General features: G+C 40.8%; 1 protein-coding gene across 2 annotated transcripts in view; it reads left to right on the top strand.

The window, feature by feature from the left end:
* The first annotated feature begins 7,737 nt into the window (after positions 1 to 7,737).
* The window catches only part of LOC111862227 (glycine-rich protein 5), a 14,367-nt gene continuing 6,523 nt past the window's right edge, over positions 7,738 to 15,581 (top strand). The window contains exons 1-3 of one of the 2 annotated variants that reach the window (XM_033750590.1): positions 7,738 to 7,985; positions 9,240 to 9,369; positions 14,565 to 14,719. In XM_033750590.1, coding sequence (XP_033606481.1) covers positions 7,935 to 7,985; positions 9,240 to 9,369; positions 14,565 to 14,719 — 336 coding nt within the window. In that variant the 5' untranslated portion in view covers positions 7,738 to 7,934. Of the gene's footprint in view, positions 7,986 to 9,239; positions 9,370 to 10,928; positions 11,274 to 14,564; positions 14,720 to 15,581 lie in introns of those variants that run through there. The other variant, XM_033750591.1, reaches the window with a different exon arrangement.

Genomic DNA, 15,581 nt, shown 5'->3' on the forward strand with positions numbered 1-15,581 from the left:
AAAACTATATTTGGTCTCGAACCTTCCAACTCTTGTTCACTACGCCGGTGTTTTACCAATAGGCCACCAATGCCACGGAAATTTTTACCTTTAATCTGTCTCTTATGTTACATCTTTTGTTATAATTACAGAAAAATCTTGTTAACTACATTTGTATTTTATAAAACTTTCGTTCGCTCCGAACCTCGGAACTCCTGCACATTAAGCCAGTATTTTACCAATAGGCCACCAATGTCACGGATTTTTTTTACATTTAATCTTCCTCTTATGTTACATCTCGCTATATAAGTCAAGAAAAATCTCATTACAAAAATCGTGGTGGTTTCGAACCACGGACCTTCTGTTTACAACGCAGGTGCCTTACCTCTAGACCATCAGAATATCTTTGCTACCGCTTTCTGCGGTCCTCATCATATTCTACGACTTGGTTTATAGCTGCAGGAAATTCGTATTTATTTATTCATTTTCCAATTTCTATTGACAAAAGACAGCGCGGTCTCGAACCCCGTACCTTCCCACCAAATCTATACAAATTTGTTACCTTCACCGTCCTCATATAGTACGACTAGCTTCCTACATGCACAAATTTCTTAATTTTTTTTTCTCACAAACACGTATCTTCTAAACCATACGCCAGTGCCTTACCATAGGCCCTCCATGGTTATGAAAACTATTCGCCTTCGTCTTCCACATTTCCAACCGCTTCGTTTCCACAAAATTCCTCTTTACTTCTTGCTTCGTTTCTAAGTCATTTTACTACTGACGGTTGGCCAGTCACTTTCTCTTAACCTTTAACGTCTGAATTGCCCCGATCGCGCCAGTAATGAGTATGGTCGTTGTGGCCAAAGTAGCCCGTTTTGGCCAGTCGGGTATTTAAACCCCGCTAGTGGAAGCGCGCGCACACGCCGCTAGTAGAAGCGCATGCAGAGTCCTAAATATTTATTTTTATATGTAGTAATTACCAGACAGACTTTAGTAAAACCATAATAGAGGATTTAAAATACCTAAGTGAACAACAGCAAAAAGGAGTATACGTATGAGTTATGCCCAAACTCATCCACGAGCCAATAATTTTATTGCATGTTCTGCATTAGTGTGTTAAAAATATATAGTAAAATTCGATGTTCATACCTTTATTGTTGTTATCTGCTTGATGTATACACGTATATAGGCTGAAATGAAACTACAGTATTCGATTTCACTATGAACGCACAGAAAACATATCGCACTCTGTAGTTCAGCCACGATGCAACTGTCTGTTCACGACCCTAGAGAGGGCAATAATCTCTTGCAGCTATAACGGAAGATCTTAGCACTGAAGAAGGAACCTCTCTAGCTTTCTCCTGAATGGCCGAAAGCACAATCGGTAAGAAGGTATGCTAACATAGCAACTATTTTTAGTGCCCCCCTCCAATACTTTGTTCGCTAGAATAGCAATAAATACTTTTACACCCAAGATCTCTTGTACTGCAGAGGGTCCCCCCCGCAAACTATTTCAATTTTTGAACTGTGTTCAATATCACTAGTCAAGGAGGATGAGGTTGGCAGGGCATGTAGAACGAAGGGGGAGGTGAGGAATGCATACAGGATATTGGTGGGAAAGCTAGAAGGAAAGAGACTACTGGGAAGACCAAAGTGTAGGTGGGTTGACAATATTAAAATGTATCCTAGAGAGTTAGAATGGTTTTGGTATGGATTGGATTGATCTGGCTCAGGATAGGGACCAGTGGAGGTAATAAAGCTTCAGGTTCTATAAAATGCTGGAAAATTCTTGAGTGGCTGCACAATTGGCAGTTCTCAAGAAGGGCTCAGCTCCATAAGTAAGTTTACTGTCACTTCACCCATATCCTTTGGGTTGGATTTGATTGAAGTGCTATTAAACTTGGTCCCCCACCCTTTCAAAAAAAAATAACAACGGAATAAGAGCCTCTGCAGCTCTGGAGTACAAGAGATTAGGTTGCAAATTATTTATCTGGAGAAAGTTTCTCACCAGTGCCTGGAAAGTCATAACCTTTCTTTCACATGAAACACCTCTTTAACCAAAGGCACTGAACATTTTGAATACCTGTGTTTAGGAAAGCTGAAGGTGGGGAAACTTGAAAGAAAATTCTGTTTCCATCAGAGATACAAATATTAAACCCCACAATTTCCCCATAACTTACACTTCAAAGCCATACAGAACACAGTATTTCGGTTACATTTAAGTACTATAAATCATGTATTGTAAGCAACAGTACTCATGTTCCCATTTATTATTATTTTCATTAGAAAGATGGAATTCGAGAATGTGAAATACACTCTTGTCAACAAGATTAAGATTGCATTTAATGATATAAGAAAATCTGATATATTCATCTTCACCAGTTCAGTACTGGGCAGAATAATGTGGCGGAAATAATAAAATATCTTAAAAAAATATAATACTGAAAATTTGATATCTATTAACATTCCAGTTCAGTAATGAAAGGGATTATATGGAATAAGTAATATATCTTAAAAAATGCAATGAATACAATATATGTTGCTGTCTCGTCACTAAAATGCAGGGCACAATCATGACATAAAGATAGAAAACATGTTTTGAAAATGTGGCACAGTTCAGATATTTGGGAACAACGATAACAGATCGAAACCATATTCAGGAGGAAATTAAGAGGGATTGAACTCGGGTAATGCTTGTTACCATTCAGTCCAGAACCTTTTGTCTTCTCGTCTGCTGTCGAAAAAGATAAAAACTAGAATATACAGAACTATAATTTTACCTGTGGTTCTGTATGGGTGTGAAACTTGGTCTCTAACATTAAGGGAAGAACATAGACTGAGGGTGTTTGAGAACAGGGCGTTGAGGAGAATATTTGGACCAAAGAGAGATGAAGTGACAGGAGGTTGGAGAAAACTGCATAATGAGGAGCTTCATAACTTGTACTCTTCTCCAAGTATAATTAGAATGATCAAGTCAAGGAGGATGAGGTGGGCAGGTCATGTAGTACGAATGGGGGAGACGAGGAATGAGTATAAGATATTGGTGGGAAAGGCGGAAGGAAGGAGACCACTGGAAAGACCAAGGCGCAGGTGGGTTGGCAATATTAAATGGAACCTAGAGAGATAGGATGGGATGGTATGGATTGGATTGATCTGGCTCAGGATAGGGACAAATGGGGGCTCTTGTGAACACGGTAATGAACCTTCTGATTCTATAAAATTCTGGGAAATTCTTGAGTAGCTGCAGAATTGGCGGCTCCTCCAGAAGGGCTCAGCTCCATGAGTAAGTAAGTAAGTAAGTAATACACAGCAGGACGCAAGCAAGGCCATAAGAAATAATTAACACGTCACTGGACCATTCTTTTTAACTGGTCCAACAGAGTACGTATCTTCCACCCTCTCACCTGAGGACGGAAACAAATTTGTGTAGTGCCTACACTTAAGTAAGTACAAAGGATAATTATTTATGATGTTTTATCTATCTGTGGCTCTACGGCCCTTGTGGTCGTTGGACGATTTTTCAGTTTCTTAATTTATACACAGCCCGTAGGACTCCTTGGACGGGGGATGAGCCCGTTGCAAGCCCGCTACCTACTCACGGAACAACACAAACAGAGAATAAAACACACAAGCATCCACGTCTCAAATGGGATTCGAACCCACAATCCCAATGTTCAAGCGGGCGAAAACGGCTCATGCTTTGGACCGCACGGCCACTGTGTATAGCAAAGTATTTGTGAGGTGAAGAGCTTTTCAGCAATTTGTTTGTATCTTCAATAATGCAATTATTGAATATCACCCTCCAGAAGGGCTCAGCTCCAGGAGTAAGTAAGTAAGTAATGAATACTGAAAATCTGGCACCTATTCTAATTTCAGTTCAGTAATGGAAAGGTTTATATGGCAAAATTAACATATCTTACAAGAAAATGTAATGAATACTGAAGATCTGCTATCTATTCGTCTTCAATTTCAGTATTGGATACGATTATATAGCAAAAATTAATAATATGTCTTCAAGAAATGCAATTACTATTGAAAATCTTATGTTCATGTTCACCAGTCCAATACAGATGGCAGTATATGGCAAAAGTAAGAGAAGGAATGCACCTCTAACAACAAAAGTGAATAATAATGTAACGAAAATGAAATAGGTAAAGAAATTTCAGAAATACCCCTACCCACATTCAATCCTGATACTGGTTCTGCTTCTCAGAGTTTCACACTGAGGTGGATAACCTGAACTTTGCAAGTCAATTGTAAAGTAATGCCTCTTCATTCTTATCTACACATAAACAAGACCAATGTGTGTCAGAAAACAATTTCCAACACAATTCTCGATTGAAATTTAATTATACTTGAAGATAAAGGCCAGAATGAACTCTGACCCAGTGAAGTTCTAATATTCTGAGAGGAAGGAAACATGTTTGCAAAGGGGGGAAGAGATGGAGCTCAAGTTCAAAATAAGTTTCTTGTATGCAATCGAACTGTGTTTGACCATGTTAGCATTCACTGCAACGTGTTTGCAAAATGGGGGGGAAAAAATAGAGCTCAAGTTCAAAGTAGTTTTCTTGTATGTAATCGAACTGTGGACGACGATGTTATCATTTGCTGCACAGTAGTTTCTGTTGCTGCACTGCAACTGCTTGTCACCAGGGTTAATTTCTCCAACTTAAAGAATATCTAACGATGCTCATGTGACTAGTTGGCACACATATTCTTCCAGTAATTCCATAACTGCTGTCAATTTCCAAGGTTGGTATGGGCAGGACATTATAAGGGTAAAATGAAGAAGCATTATTTCCTAATGGAAGGAAGGATCTTACTCGTTAAGCGAAACATTTTTTCCCATATAAATTAATGTAAAATACGATAATGTGTTCCATGCCAAAAAAATACTCAAAAAAATTTATGTATAACGTTTATTCAAAGAAAATTATATATACATTGTTAAGGAGCGTGAATCATCTTCACCTTTTCTCCTATGCGGAATGAACCAACCTGGAATGCGAATTCGATTTGCAGAAAACAGAAAAAAAATCGAAATAATTAGTTTATTATTTATGATACATATCTAATTCTTTTTTACTAGAAAGCTGTCTAGAGACATTTGTTTTTGCCGATGCTTCAAAATTTGGTGAAAATGCGACACAGCATTATCATTAAATAAATTTGTAGCGCGCATACCCACTGCCTTACTAGGGTGATGCTTTTCAATGTACGGTAACAGTTTCCCGAGCTTTCAGCATTTCTCTTATTGAGCCAGAAGGTTGTTGCTTTGCTGTTACCTCCTCCTCCTCCTCTGACAAACTCTCCTCCACAACTTCTTGCTGTGAAACACAATACAACTCCAAATCGTGCAGATCGTTGATGTAGACCGACTGTATGTGTGCGCTAGATCAGCCACGCTCACGCCTCGTTCTCGCTTTTAAATGATTTTACGTTTCATTTCCACGGTTATTTTTATTCTCTTATGGCTGTCTTTTTGCGGCTTTTTCTTCGGGGATATTTTTGCAAGGGTTATTAAACTTTGCACAAAAAAAAATCACAAATAATGTCTGAACACAAGTTTGGAAAAATGTGTGATCACAAGCGACACTAAGATGCTAGCGGAACGAGTGCTAAACACAGACTGATGTAGCAAGCGCACAATCCGGGACTTCCCCTCTCGTCACTCGTTATGCGAAACGTCGCTCGGTAAGCGAGTCGTCTTTTTACAATTTGTTTTGCGCGTTATGCGAATTACTCGTTATGAGGGGTCCTCGTTAGGCGAGGTTACATTCATCATCCTCTCTGCGGTCCTCTGACTGGCTGCTTCAGTCAGCGGTACAGCGTTCTAGCAGAATCACCAGGGCCAAAGTGTGGCTGGAAGGATTAGGTCAATTGAAAAAATCCAATGACCTCATAGGAACTTGAACCCGCGACCTCCCGGCTTGTAGCATAGTGCCTCAACCAAATACGCTAACGCGTGTGTACTTAGATTATTATTTAAAAATACTGGACTGAGTTTGCCACTGGACCCATTAGAATGTGGCTGTGTCAAATGCCGTGAAAGGTTATCAAAGAGAATATGAAAAAAGTTAACTGTAATGAGTTTTGTTTTCAAGGGACAACAGTGTTGCTGAATGTTCCTCAGCTTCACACGCCTTGTCTCAGAGCTGGACTTTATACACACCTTTCTAACAGCTACTCAGTTTTTATCTCAGACTATGTGCTTTGATTAAGCCTATTGGCCGCGCCATATCTCAAGCGGTTAGTCGCCGGCTTCCCACCGCCGCGGCCCGGGTTCGATCCCGGGTCCGGTCAAGTGGGATTTCTGTTGGACAAAGTGGCGCTGGGGCGGGTTTTCTCAGAGTACTTCGTTTTCCCCTGCCAGTCTTCATGCGAGAGAGCACAGGCGAACCAGATGGCCACCTAGAGTGGCACGATTGTTTTTTTAAGTGAAATTAATTTCTGCCTCTCTTTTGTTCACATCGTGACTACTAACTGGCAGTCGCCTAATTCGGTCGTGCAGCAATGTAAATTAAAATTGTTTTAAGGCTGCTTTTGTCAGTGACTGGAAACTTCGTGTTATAAATTCTGACGAAATGTTGATAAAGTTGATTTGCTTTTATCTGAAGAAGGGCGGCGGAATTTCTCGTCGTCTGGGGCAACATATTGGCTTGCATCGGTTTTGTTTCACAGTTGTATGAAACATATCTCACGTACCCATGTATGAGGCTTCGTGTATTTATGGTATTACAGAACCGAAGCAATGTAGCATAAGATGTGCGAGAGTTCTTTTACTGGGGGCTTTGCGTAATCACCGCGTTAGCGGTTCTCTTCACCTTCGTAGTTGATACGGTGCCGTTGCGTGGTCTGGGAACCACGTCGAGGTGCTTGGGGTAGAGGGGGGATAATGTTCTGGGTCGAGCAAAGAGATTCTCTCCTCAGGGCTTAACGGGCCTTGCTCCGACGAAAGAGGATTTCTTGGTGAAGAAGTCTCTGGATCACGACTCGATATTATTAATACACTCTTTATTAACAGCATTGCACAGTTACAAGCAGCGGTCACTTGAGAATTCGATCGCACCTTTGCACACAGTTCAACATTCACAACATTGCGTTACAGTACGGTAGAAGATGTACGTCAATCTCCCAGCCTGATGTCTCACAAAGTCCATTACCTGAGCTATGGAGTGCTTAGTACTGAGTACTTGTCATCTGGGGATCAACTCCTTTAAATACTGTGAGATGACGTAACATCTAGAACCTTCTGTTTCCAGATGATTCCCGAACCTTTCTCTCTTATTCTTTAATTGTGAATGTTCTGGTAGCTTCTTTTATCAGACTGGCAGTCTGATACCACACCGACTATTAAAGAACCTTCTCGTAGCTGTTATCTGTACATTCCTCATTGCGAATTCTTAGAGCAGTTAATACAAGATGGGCATAAGTTACATTTAGTATAAAATTGGTACTAAGTAAGAAATATAAATTTCTGAAATCCACGTCGGTAGGTAATGACCGGTTACAGATGAAACCCACATGAATTACTGCATAAAATTTATAGAAATTCTTAAGTTTTTCGACGATAGTCTATGACACTCGGGATTACTCAGTTTTGGACTTTGTCCATCTCGTGGATACAGTGATCAGCTCTTAACAACGGGACCAACATAATTGATGTCTCCCACACTTTCACCTGAGGATGGAAACAGATCCAATTTCGGAAACGTTGTGTTCTTTAGGATACCAGACAATGGGCAAGGTCCAAAAATTCAGTAATCCCGAAGAAAATCTGTGGTGTTTATAAGTTATTTTTCTATTCCGATTTTTAAAGCTCTGATGACGATGATGATGATGATGATGATGATGGCGTTGCTGATAAAGAACGACGCAATTCAATTTGCGTCGATCTAACCCAGGACTGTCCGACGGTGCGTCTACCAATACTTCTCCTTAACGAGATAAATATGGAGTTCTTTAAAACGCATGGAGTGCTGCAGTCTGCCAGAGGAACAAAGGTATGTATTATACACAATTATGTTCGTTTAAATTAGAACAATTGTCCTGAATCTCCACTGTTCTATGGATAACATTCTTTTAGTCATATAACATGAGATTCACTCCGTATTATCCCCCTAGAAATTCTCTTTCCATCTCTCTTGTTCCAGACACTAAGGCTGGGGCCACACGAGCGCACAGAATGCGTCCGTTGTAACGAACGTCGTGACGTCCGTTGTAGAAATAAACAAGAGAGGCGAATGCTACGCTTTCTTCTGGCTTCAGTGCAGACAAAAACTACGCATCGCATTCTGCAACTGTGTGGTGTCCTCAGCAACGTCCGTAATAAAGTACGTTCGTTGCAACAGACGCATTTTGTGCGCTCGTGTAGCCCCAGCCTAACTTGCACAAATTCAAGACCTCTCAGTTCAACTAGTGCTATGAATTATGAATTATGTATGTAATTCGAACTACTATCCACCTCCATGTTTTCTGTTTACAAACAACGTTTCAGAGACTGGACTCTGTGCCCGTCCTTAGGCAAAAGCCTACTTATTTGAGCCCAACTGGTAGAGCTAGACCCTATACGCGAACGGTCCGGAGATAGGGACTAGCTCTTTGATTGGGATCAACTCAGTAGGCTTCTACCTGAGGACGGGGACAGAGCCCAGTCTCCGAAACGGTTTTTATAAAATAAAAACATGACGGTGGATAATGTCCCTAAAGTCAATAACTATTTTTTTTATTGCTAGTGGGGTGGGACTAAGTCCCTTGTACTGCGGCCACTTCTGGCCTACTGTACCAGCCCCAGATGAGAGGCGAGGATGACTGTGAAGCAGTTGGTGGAATGAAGATTGTCAGGGGAAACCGAAGTACTCGGAGAAAACCTGCCCCAGCACTACTTTGTCCACCACAAATCCCACTTGACCAGACCCGGGATCGAACCCGGACCGCCGCGGTTGGAAACCAGCGACTAACTGCTTGAGCTATGGCGCGGCCCAATAACTGTACTGATATACGATCGTCACAAACGTACAGTTCTTGCTACAGCAACCTTCGAAAAAGCCGCGTTTATAAAATAAATACATATTCTGCCCCACTCACCTTTTGAACTTACCTTAAGACAGTAATATCACACAAGGATTTTATGATTACACGTTTTCAATTAACAAATGAAATTGACCGGTGAATTCAGGCTTTATATCTTCTGCTTTTCTTGTATGTTCTTGATGATTGCATATAATGAATTTGAAAAAAAAAATTCTCTTCAACAGGGGAAAATATACGAGAAACTTCCTGCAGACATCAGGGAGGCTGTCATGAAAACCCATCGGCCAAACAGTTCAATAAATGAATTTTTTGAACGTTCAAAATGGAGAATGTATCTTCAGTTAAAAAACAGAGGTAAAATAGAAACAAAGTTATGCTGTTGACTTTCGCTGGCAGAAACTATTTCCAAAGTAGCTGATTTGTACTCATTCAGCTGCTTAAGACATTTCCTATCTTTAAACTTGAAGGATTTTCCTTGCTACCATTAGGGTTATTCAGAGCGAGTTCAGTCCAATTCACATTTTCATAACTTATTTTTCCTGAGACATATCTCAACATAATCCTGCCATCTGCAGCTATCTCCATGTCCCCCACATGCCCTAATAGGACACACATATTTATCTTCGAAGATCATGAAAATCTGGGATATGACAACATGTATGTTGTTGGATGTTTAACAAAGTATCGAAGGAACATTTGCCTCCATTTTCGTGACAGGAGAATGGGCCTCGCGAGAAATGAAGGTAAATGACATAGTGGAGGGAGGGAAGGAGTGGTGTTGGGGGGGGGGGATCGCAACGTTGCAGGGTGAACTACGGTGATTTGAACTGGTTCCAGGGTATGATGTGATGGCAATATTTAGTGACGCTTAAGCCACTGCCTCCTCGTTTTCAGTAGCAGAAGGAAATCTCTTCATTACTTAAGTAACTAGCCAGTGCTGAATTAGGAATTTATTACAGTGTAGTCGTTTATTATAAATCAACTTTCCTCCTGGACACAAACAATAGACATTTAAACGGAAGCGAATGTAGCAGGTAGACCTGACTTTTATCGATCGCATAATTGAGTAACCGGTTTGAACTTATCCTTTCTCTTCAGCTTGCTGAAACTAATTTACAACTTTTTCTTACTTTAAAACCACTCCTGTTTGTTTTTCTTTCATACTCAGACTGGATGCTGTATGGAAGCTAGTTTGGTGAAGACTAACACAACCATTGCCAACAGAATTACAGAAAAATGTAAGACAATAAAATAACTGAACTGTCCACCTGCAATTTCCGAACATAAGTCTAGCCTCCGTCGTTTTACACATGTCATTGACCCTGATGTTTACTTAACAACAGTTGGAGACCTACTTGGAAATCTAATCATTCTGCAAAGCCAGGCGTGATTTTTCCTTGCACTTCGCAAAACATTCAAGATACCGCGTTTATTTTTAAAACAAAATTTGTAGACATATAGACCCCTCTATCTGGAAAAGTTGGCACTAACTTCGCCGACAAGCGGCGGTCGCTCGGTCGGTATATTTCTCTTGTGGACTACAGGTCACGGAGTTTGTTTTTGTTTGTACTATACATTTTGTACAACTGATTGTGAATTTGTCTTTTTAGTTGAAATTCCCAGAAATTGGAGTGCGTATTAGTGCGCGAATTCTCCTTACTGACAGTAACCTACATGCGAATGAACCCCACATTCGACATAGGCCTGTAAAAGTACAGGACCTCTGGGTTTCACTTTCTACTTACGTCACACGAAAAGCTCTAGAAGGCCAGCATACTGCACGCCCTTGATCTAATGACTTGAGAATCTTAAAAATCTTTCCACGGTCAGGAAGCCTTGTAATTCATTTGCTTATAGCTACGAAATTGACCCTTAAGCACAACAGTGTTAACTATATAATTATACGAATAACTTAGAGGAATATAAGGATCAAATCTGACGAGATGAACTTTTATAGATGTGTGTCTGAAATGCCGGAAATAAGCGAGAACCTACTCACAAAAGTAGCATGCAAGTTATCTTCCCTATGCAAATGAGAAGTCAACCTTGCTTTAAAGTATAAAGAGCTTGAATGAGCACAAATCTTTGTTAGTTTTTATAAAGTTTTTGTGCTGACACAACAAAGATTTAGCTGCGGTTTTCTTTTTATTTCCGAAGGAAATCTGTGTTACACTTCAACATGATTTATAATTTTGTGTCCGTGTTTTGTTTTATATCACTTTTGGTGATGACCTCAGCAAATCCTATAGGAGACACAGGTGAAAATTATGTGTACTGTATAAAATAAATATTTCAGTTCCGTATTCCTGTGAGTTACTTTGTCAAAGTCCAAAAACTTAGGGACAGTGTGAAGGTCTCTAAGTCCGTTTGCATGCTCCACTTCCAAAACTGTTCAATAAATTTCGATAAAATAATATATTTGTGGTGCACAGCAAGTTTTCAGGCTGATTTAATTTTGTTTGTACAGGTAGTTTAGATATGTCTTAAATCTAATTCTATAATTTAAAAAATGGCTCATCACAAGATCTGTAACTTTTACTTGACTTTTCGATGGTAGATTCTAAAGGCTTCTGGCGATGGTGTACTATACTCGGCATTACTGTTTTTTTACTGAACCATCATCCGGTAATCTAAAGAACACTAATAAACATGACGTTTCGGAAACTCGATCTGTCTCCGTCCTCGGGTGATAGGGCGGGAGACACCTACTCTGCTGGGTTGACAACAGACAACGCAACAAATTCGTACTTAATAAACCAACATTACTATATTAATGTTCGTATATTGTGTGTATTTAATACATGTTTCGATCCAGCTGGATCTTCAACAGGAAATTTTCTTAACATTTGACTGTGTTATAACGTTTTATGTTTTAAGACTAATATTAAAAATATAACGCAACACAGCAATTGTAATTAAATATAAATTAACGATAACTAACATGGATCCACATTAGAAATACAATTTAATAACGAGAAGTAAATTTCATGAAAATTTCATGATGATTCAGCTGGATCGAAACATATAGCAAATATATATAATAAACGAATATTAATACAGTAATATTGCTTTATTACGAATTAACACGTCACTGGTCCATTCTTTTTAAATGGTCCAACAGGGTACATGTCTTCCATCCTCTCACCTGAGGACGGAAACAAATTTGTGTAGTGCCTACACTTAAGTAAGTACAAAAGAAAATTATTTAAGATTTTTTTATCTATCTGTGGCTATACAGCCCTTGTGGTGCTTGGACGATTTTTCAGTTTCTTAATTTATGCACAGTCCGTAGGACTCCTTGGACGGGGGATCAGCCCGTTGCAAACCCGCTACCTACACACGGAACAACACAAACAGAGAATAAAACACACAAGCATCCACGTCTCAAATGGGATTCGAACCCACAATCCCAGTGTTCAAGCGGGCGAAGACGGTTCGTGCTTTAGACCGCACGGCCACTGTATATAGCAAAGTATTTGTGAGGTGAAGAGCTTCTCAGCAATTTGTTTGTATCTTCAATAATGAAATTATTAAATATCAGGACAGTGACTTGCACAGAATTTTAATTAACATGTTAGGAAAACAGATTAAGAGGCGATTGAACTCGGGTAATGCTTGCTACCATTCAGTTCAGAACCTTTTGTCTTCTCGTATGTTGTCCAAAAACATAAAAATTAGAATATACAAAACTATAATTTTGCCTATGGTTCTGTATGGGTGTGAAACTTGGTCTCTGACATTAAGGGAGGAACATAGACTGAGGGTGTTTGAGAACAGGGTGTTGAGGATAATATTTGGACCAAAGAGAGATGAAGTCACAGGAGGTTGGAGAAAACTGCATCATGAGGAGCTTCATAACTTGTACTCTTCTCCAAGTATAATTAGAATGATCAAGTCAAGGAGGATGAGGCGGGCAGGTCATGTGGCACGAATGGGGGAGAGAGGAATGCGTATAGGATATTGGTGGGAAAGCCAGAAGGAAAGAGACCACAGGGAAAACCAAGGCGTAGGTGGGTGGACAATATTAGAATAGATCTTAGAGAGATAGGATGGGATGGTATGGACTGGATAGATCTGGCTCAGGATAGGGACGAGTGGAGGGCTCTTGTGAACACGGTGATGAACCTTCGGGTTCCATAAAATGCTGTGAAGTTCTTGAGTAGCTGCAGAATTGGCGGCTCCTCAAGAAGGGCTCAGCTCCATGAGTAAGTAAGTAAGTTAGGAAAACAGGCCTGCTCCAAACGGAGTGGGCCTGAACCTGTCTACTTGTTTAATATTGCGACTGTTTCATGATTTACGCAACTGCATGTTCTCATGTATATTTAATGGTGAGGAATGAGATGTTAACCGGAGAGTTTAAAGAGAAAGTGAAAAAAGAAGCCGTACTGTAACATGCAGGTGTACATCCAGGTGCCCATATCAACATGTGTCCGGAAATATTTAATTTATGGGTCAAAGCTGGGGAGCTGGATAGCGTAGTCGGTATTCCGACGGGCTACATCTGGACGACCGAGGGGTCGGAGTTCCAGTCCCGGTAGGGGCCATGAATTTTCTATTATCCACGTCATCCAGACCGGCTCTGGGGTCCACGCAACCTCCTATCCAGTGGGCACCGGGGGCTATTTCCTCGGAGTTAAAAAGATCGGGGCGTGAAGCTGACTACTCACCTCCAGCTAGTACCGAGGTCAAGAAAATGTGGGTCTATACATCCAATCCCCCATACGTCTTCATGGCATAGTGCTTAATTAGTTAAGCAGGGGGGCAAATTTACTTTTTACCAAAGCTGAAAGTATATTGTCGTGACCTATTGAGTCTTTTTTTATTCGATTTGATGGCTAATAATCTATCTAACAAGGTAGTTACTGCCCACTGCTGCGTATCGTGTGTTGACTTTCAGCGCGTTCCTAATGTAACCAGTTACAGAGCAACTGCTGTCAGTCAGAGCATGAACTTAGCACATGCATGTTGGTGCTGCAGCACATTTTAGCCGTGCTGTGTAAGATGACCAATAGACAGGTAGAGGAAGACTCACTGCATGGCCTACACACTCGCCAGATTTGAATGTTCTGGATTTTTACCTGTGTGGACACATACATAACCTTGTATATGCAGCCTCAGTTGACACTCAAGAGTCACGTCACCTTCGCGTTGTGGATGCCTGTCAGACTATCTGCAACGGCCCCGGCATCTTTGAACGGATACGGCTGAGATGTGTCGAGGCGTACATTGAATCTCTTGGAAGACACTCTGAACACTTAAATATACTTATTCAGCTATAACTCAAAAATTAAATGTTTCCGGACACATGTTGATATGGACTTTTTTCCTTGTTTATGTATATGAAACTCGTGTCCAAAATTTGTCCTCACCTTTCAGTTACATCCTGTATATAAACCACTGAGATTAGCGATTCCGTAGCGCGCTGTACGGCTTCGAAGGACTCTTCTCAACAGATACAACACCTTTAATACTCCTGCATCACACACACGGGCATATCACAAGCAGCTGGTTAGCTTTCCATTCAGTTATGATAATATTGTCTCCTGCAGCTGCTGTACGAGACAGGCGGTCACCAACCCTGGGACTTCTGGGTCACAAAGGACACAAAGGTCATCACATCGGTGGTCAGTACGGAGGAGGATGCGGCTTCTGTGGCGGGGGTGGCCACCATGGCGGCGGCGGATTCTCTGGGAGCTCGGCGCAGGCAAGCAATTTTACTGAACGTTATGTGGGCAGTGAGGCACATGTAACATACATGACAATTCAAGTGTCATCTGTACCCCTGCCTTCGAGTCATTTTCTTGTACAAATATGCGTACCTGTATTGTTGTTCTTAATTTAAATTCTTCATTATTTGTCCGATTTTTATCATAGTTTAGCGTGAAGATAAGTTTTAGCGGAACTGCCAAATGTCACATTTCATGGAAATTCGTGCAGCTGTGCTTGAGTTGTTTCATTCTTACAGATTGATTGACAGATAGACTGGGCAATTTTAACAGACGCTCCGCAGAAATGCGAACACGCCTAAAAAGTGAGAGTCGTAAGTATAATCGAGTACTTACACGAAGTTTCAGGGGAGCAGAAGCCAGAGGATGTTCCTTGTTGCGTCTGGATTCCAGTTGAAAGTCCCGCACCAACTGCTAACGCTTAGTGCCTACGAGAGATGGCAGGTTAGGGGGAATGGTCCTTGAGGGAAATACAACCTTTCTTCACACTTGGTCGGTGTCACTTGTTATGGGGACCGGGATGGGGTGCTCAAGGGTGATGCCCCTCCCCAACCCATAAATCATATGCTGTTTGCCCTACAGCTTTTATTCATTAAAACAAGCAATCAATAAAATAAATATCATAATCAAATAAATGGAAATAAATGGAACAAAACAAGTGAATAAAGTTATTACGTTCTTGCAATCCCTTCTCCTCTATCTGAGGTTACTAGCCAGGCTGCAACACACAGGTCTCTACTTACATAGCGCAGTGATAACGTAGAGGACGATCATGGTAACGTGGTGCTGGTAGTGATCGGTGGTCACTGTAGCCTGACGCCTGCCGCCGTAGGATAGCGG

Source organism: Cryptotermes secundus, unplaced genomic scaffold (genome assembly GCF_002891405.2).
Source record: "Cryptotermes secundus unplaced genomic scaffold, Csec_1.0 scaffold1561, whole genome shotgun sequence".
Classification (NCBI taxonomy): domain Eukaryota; kingdom Metazoa; phylum Arthropoda; class Insecta; order Blattodea; family Kalotermitidae; genus Cryptotermes; species Cryptotermes secundus.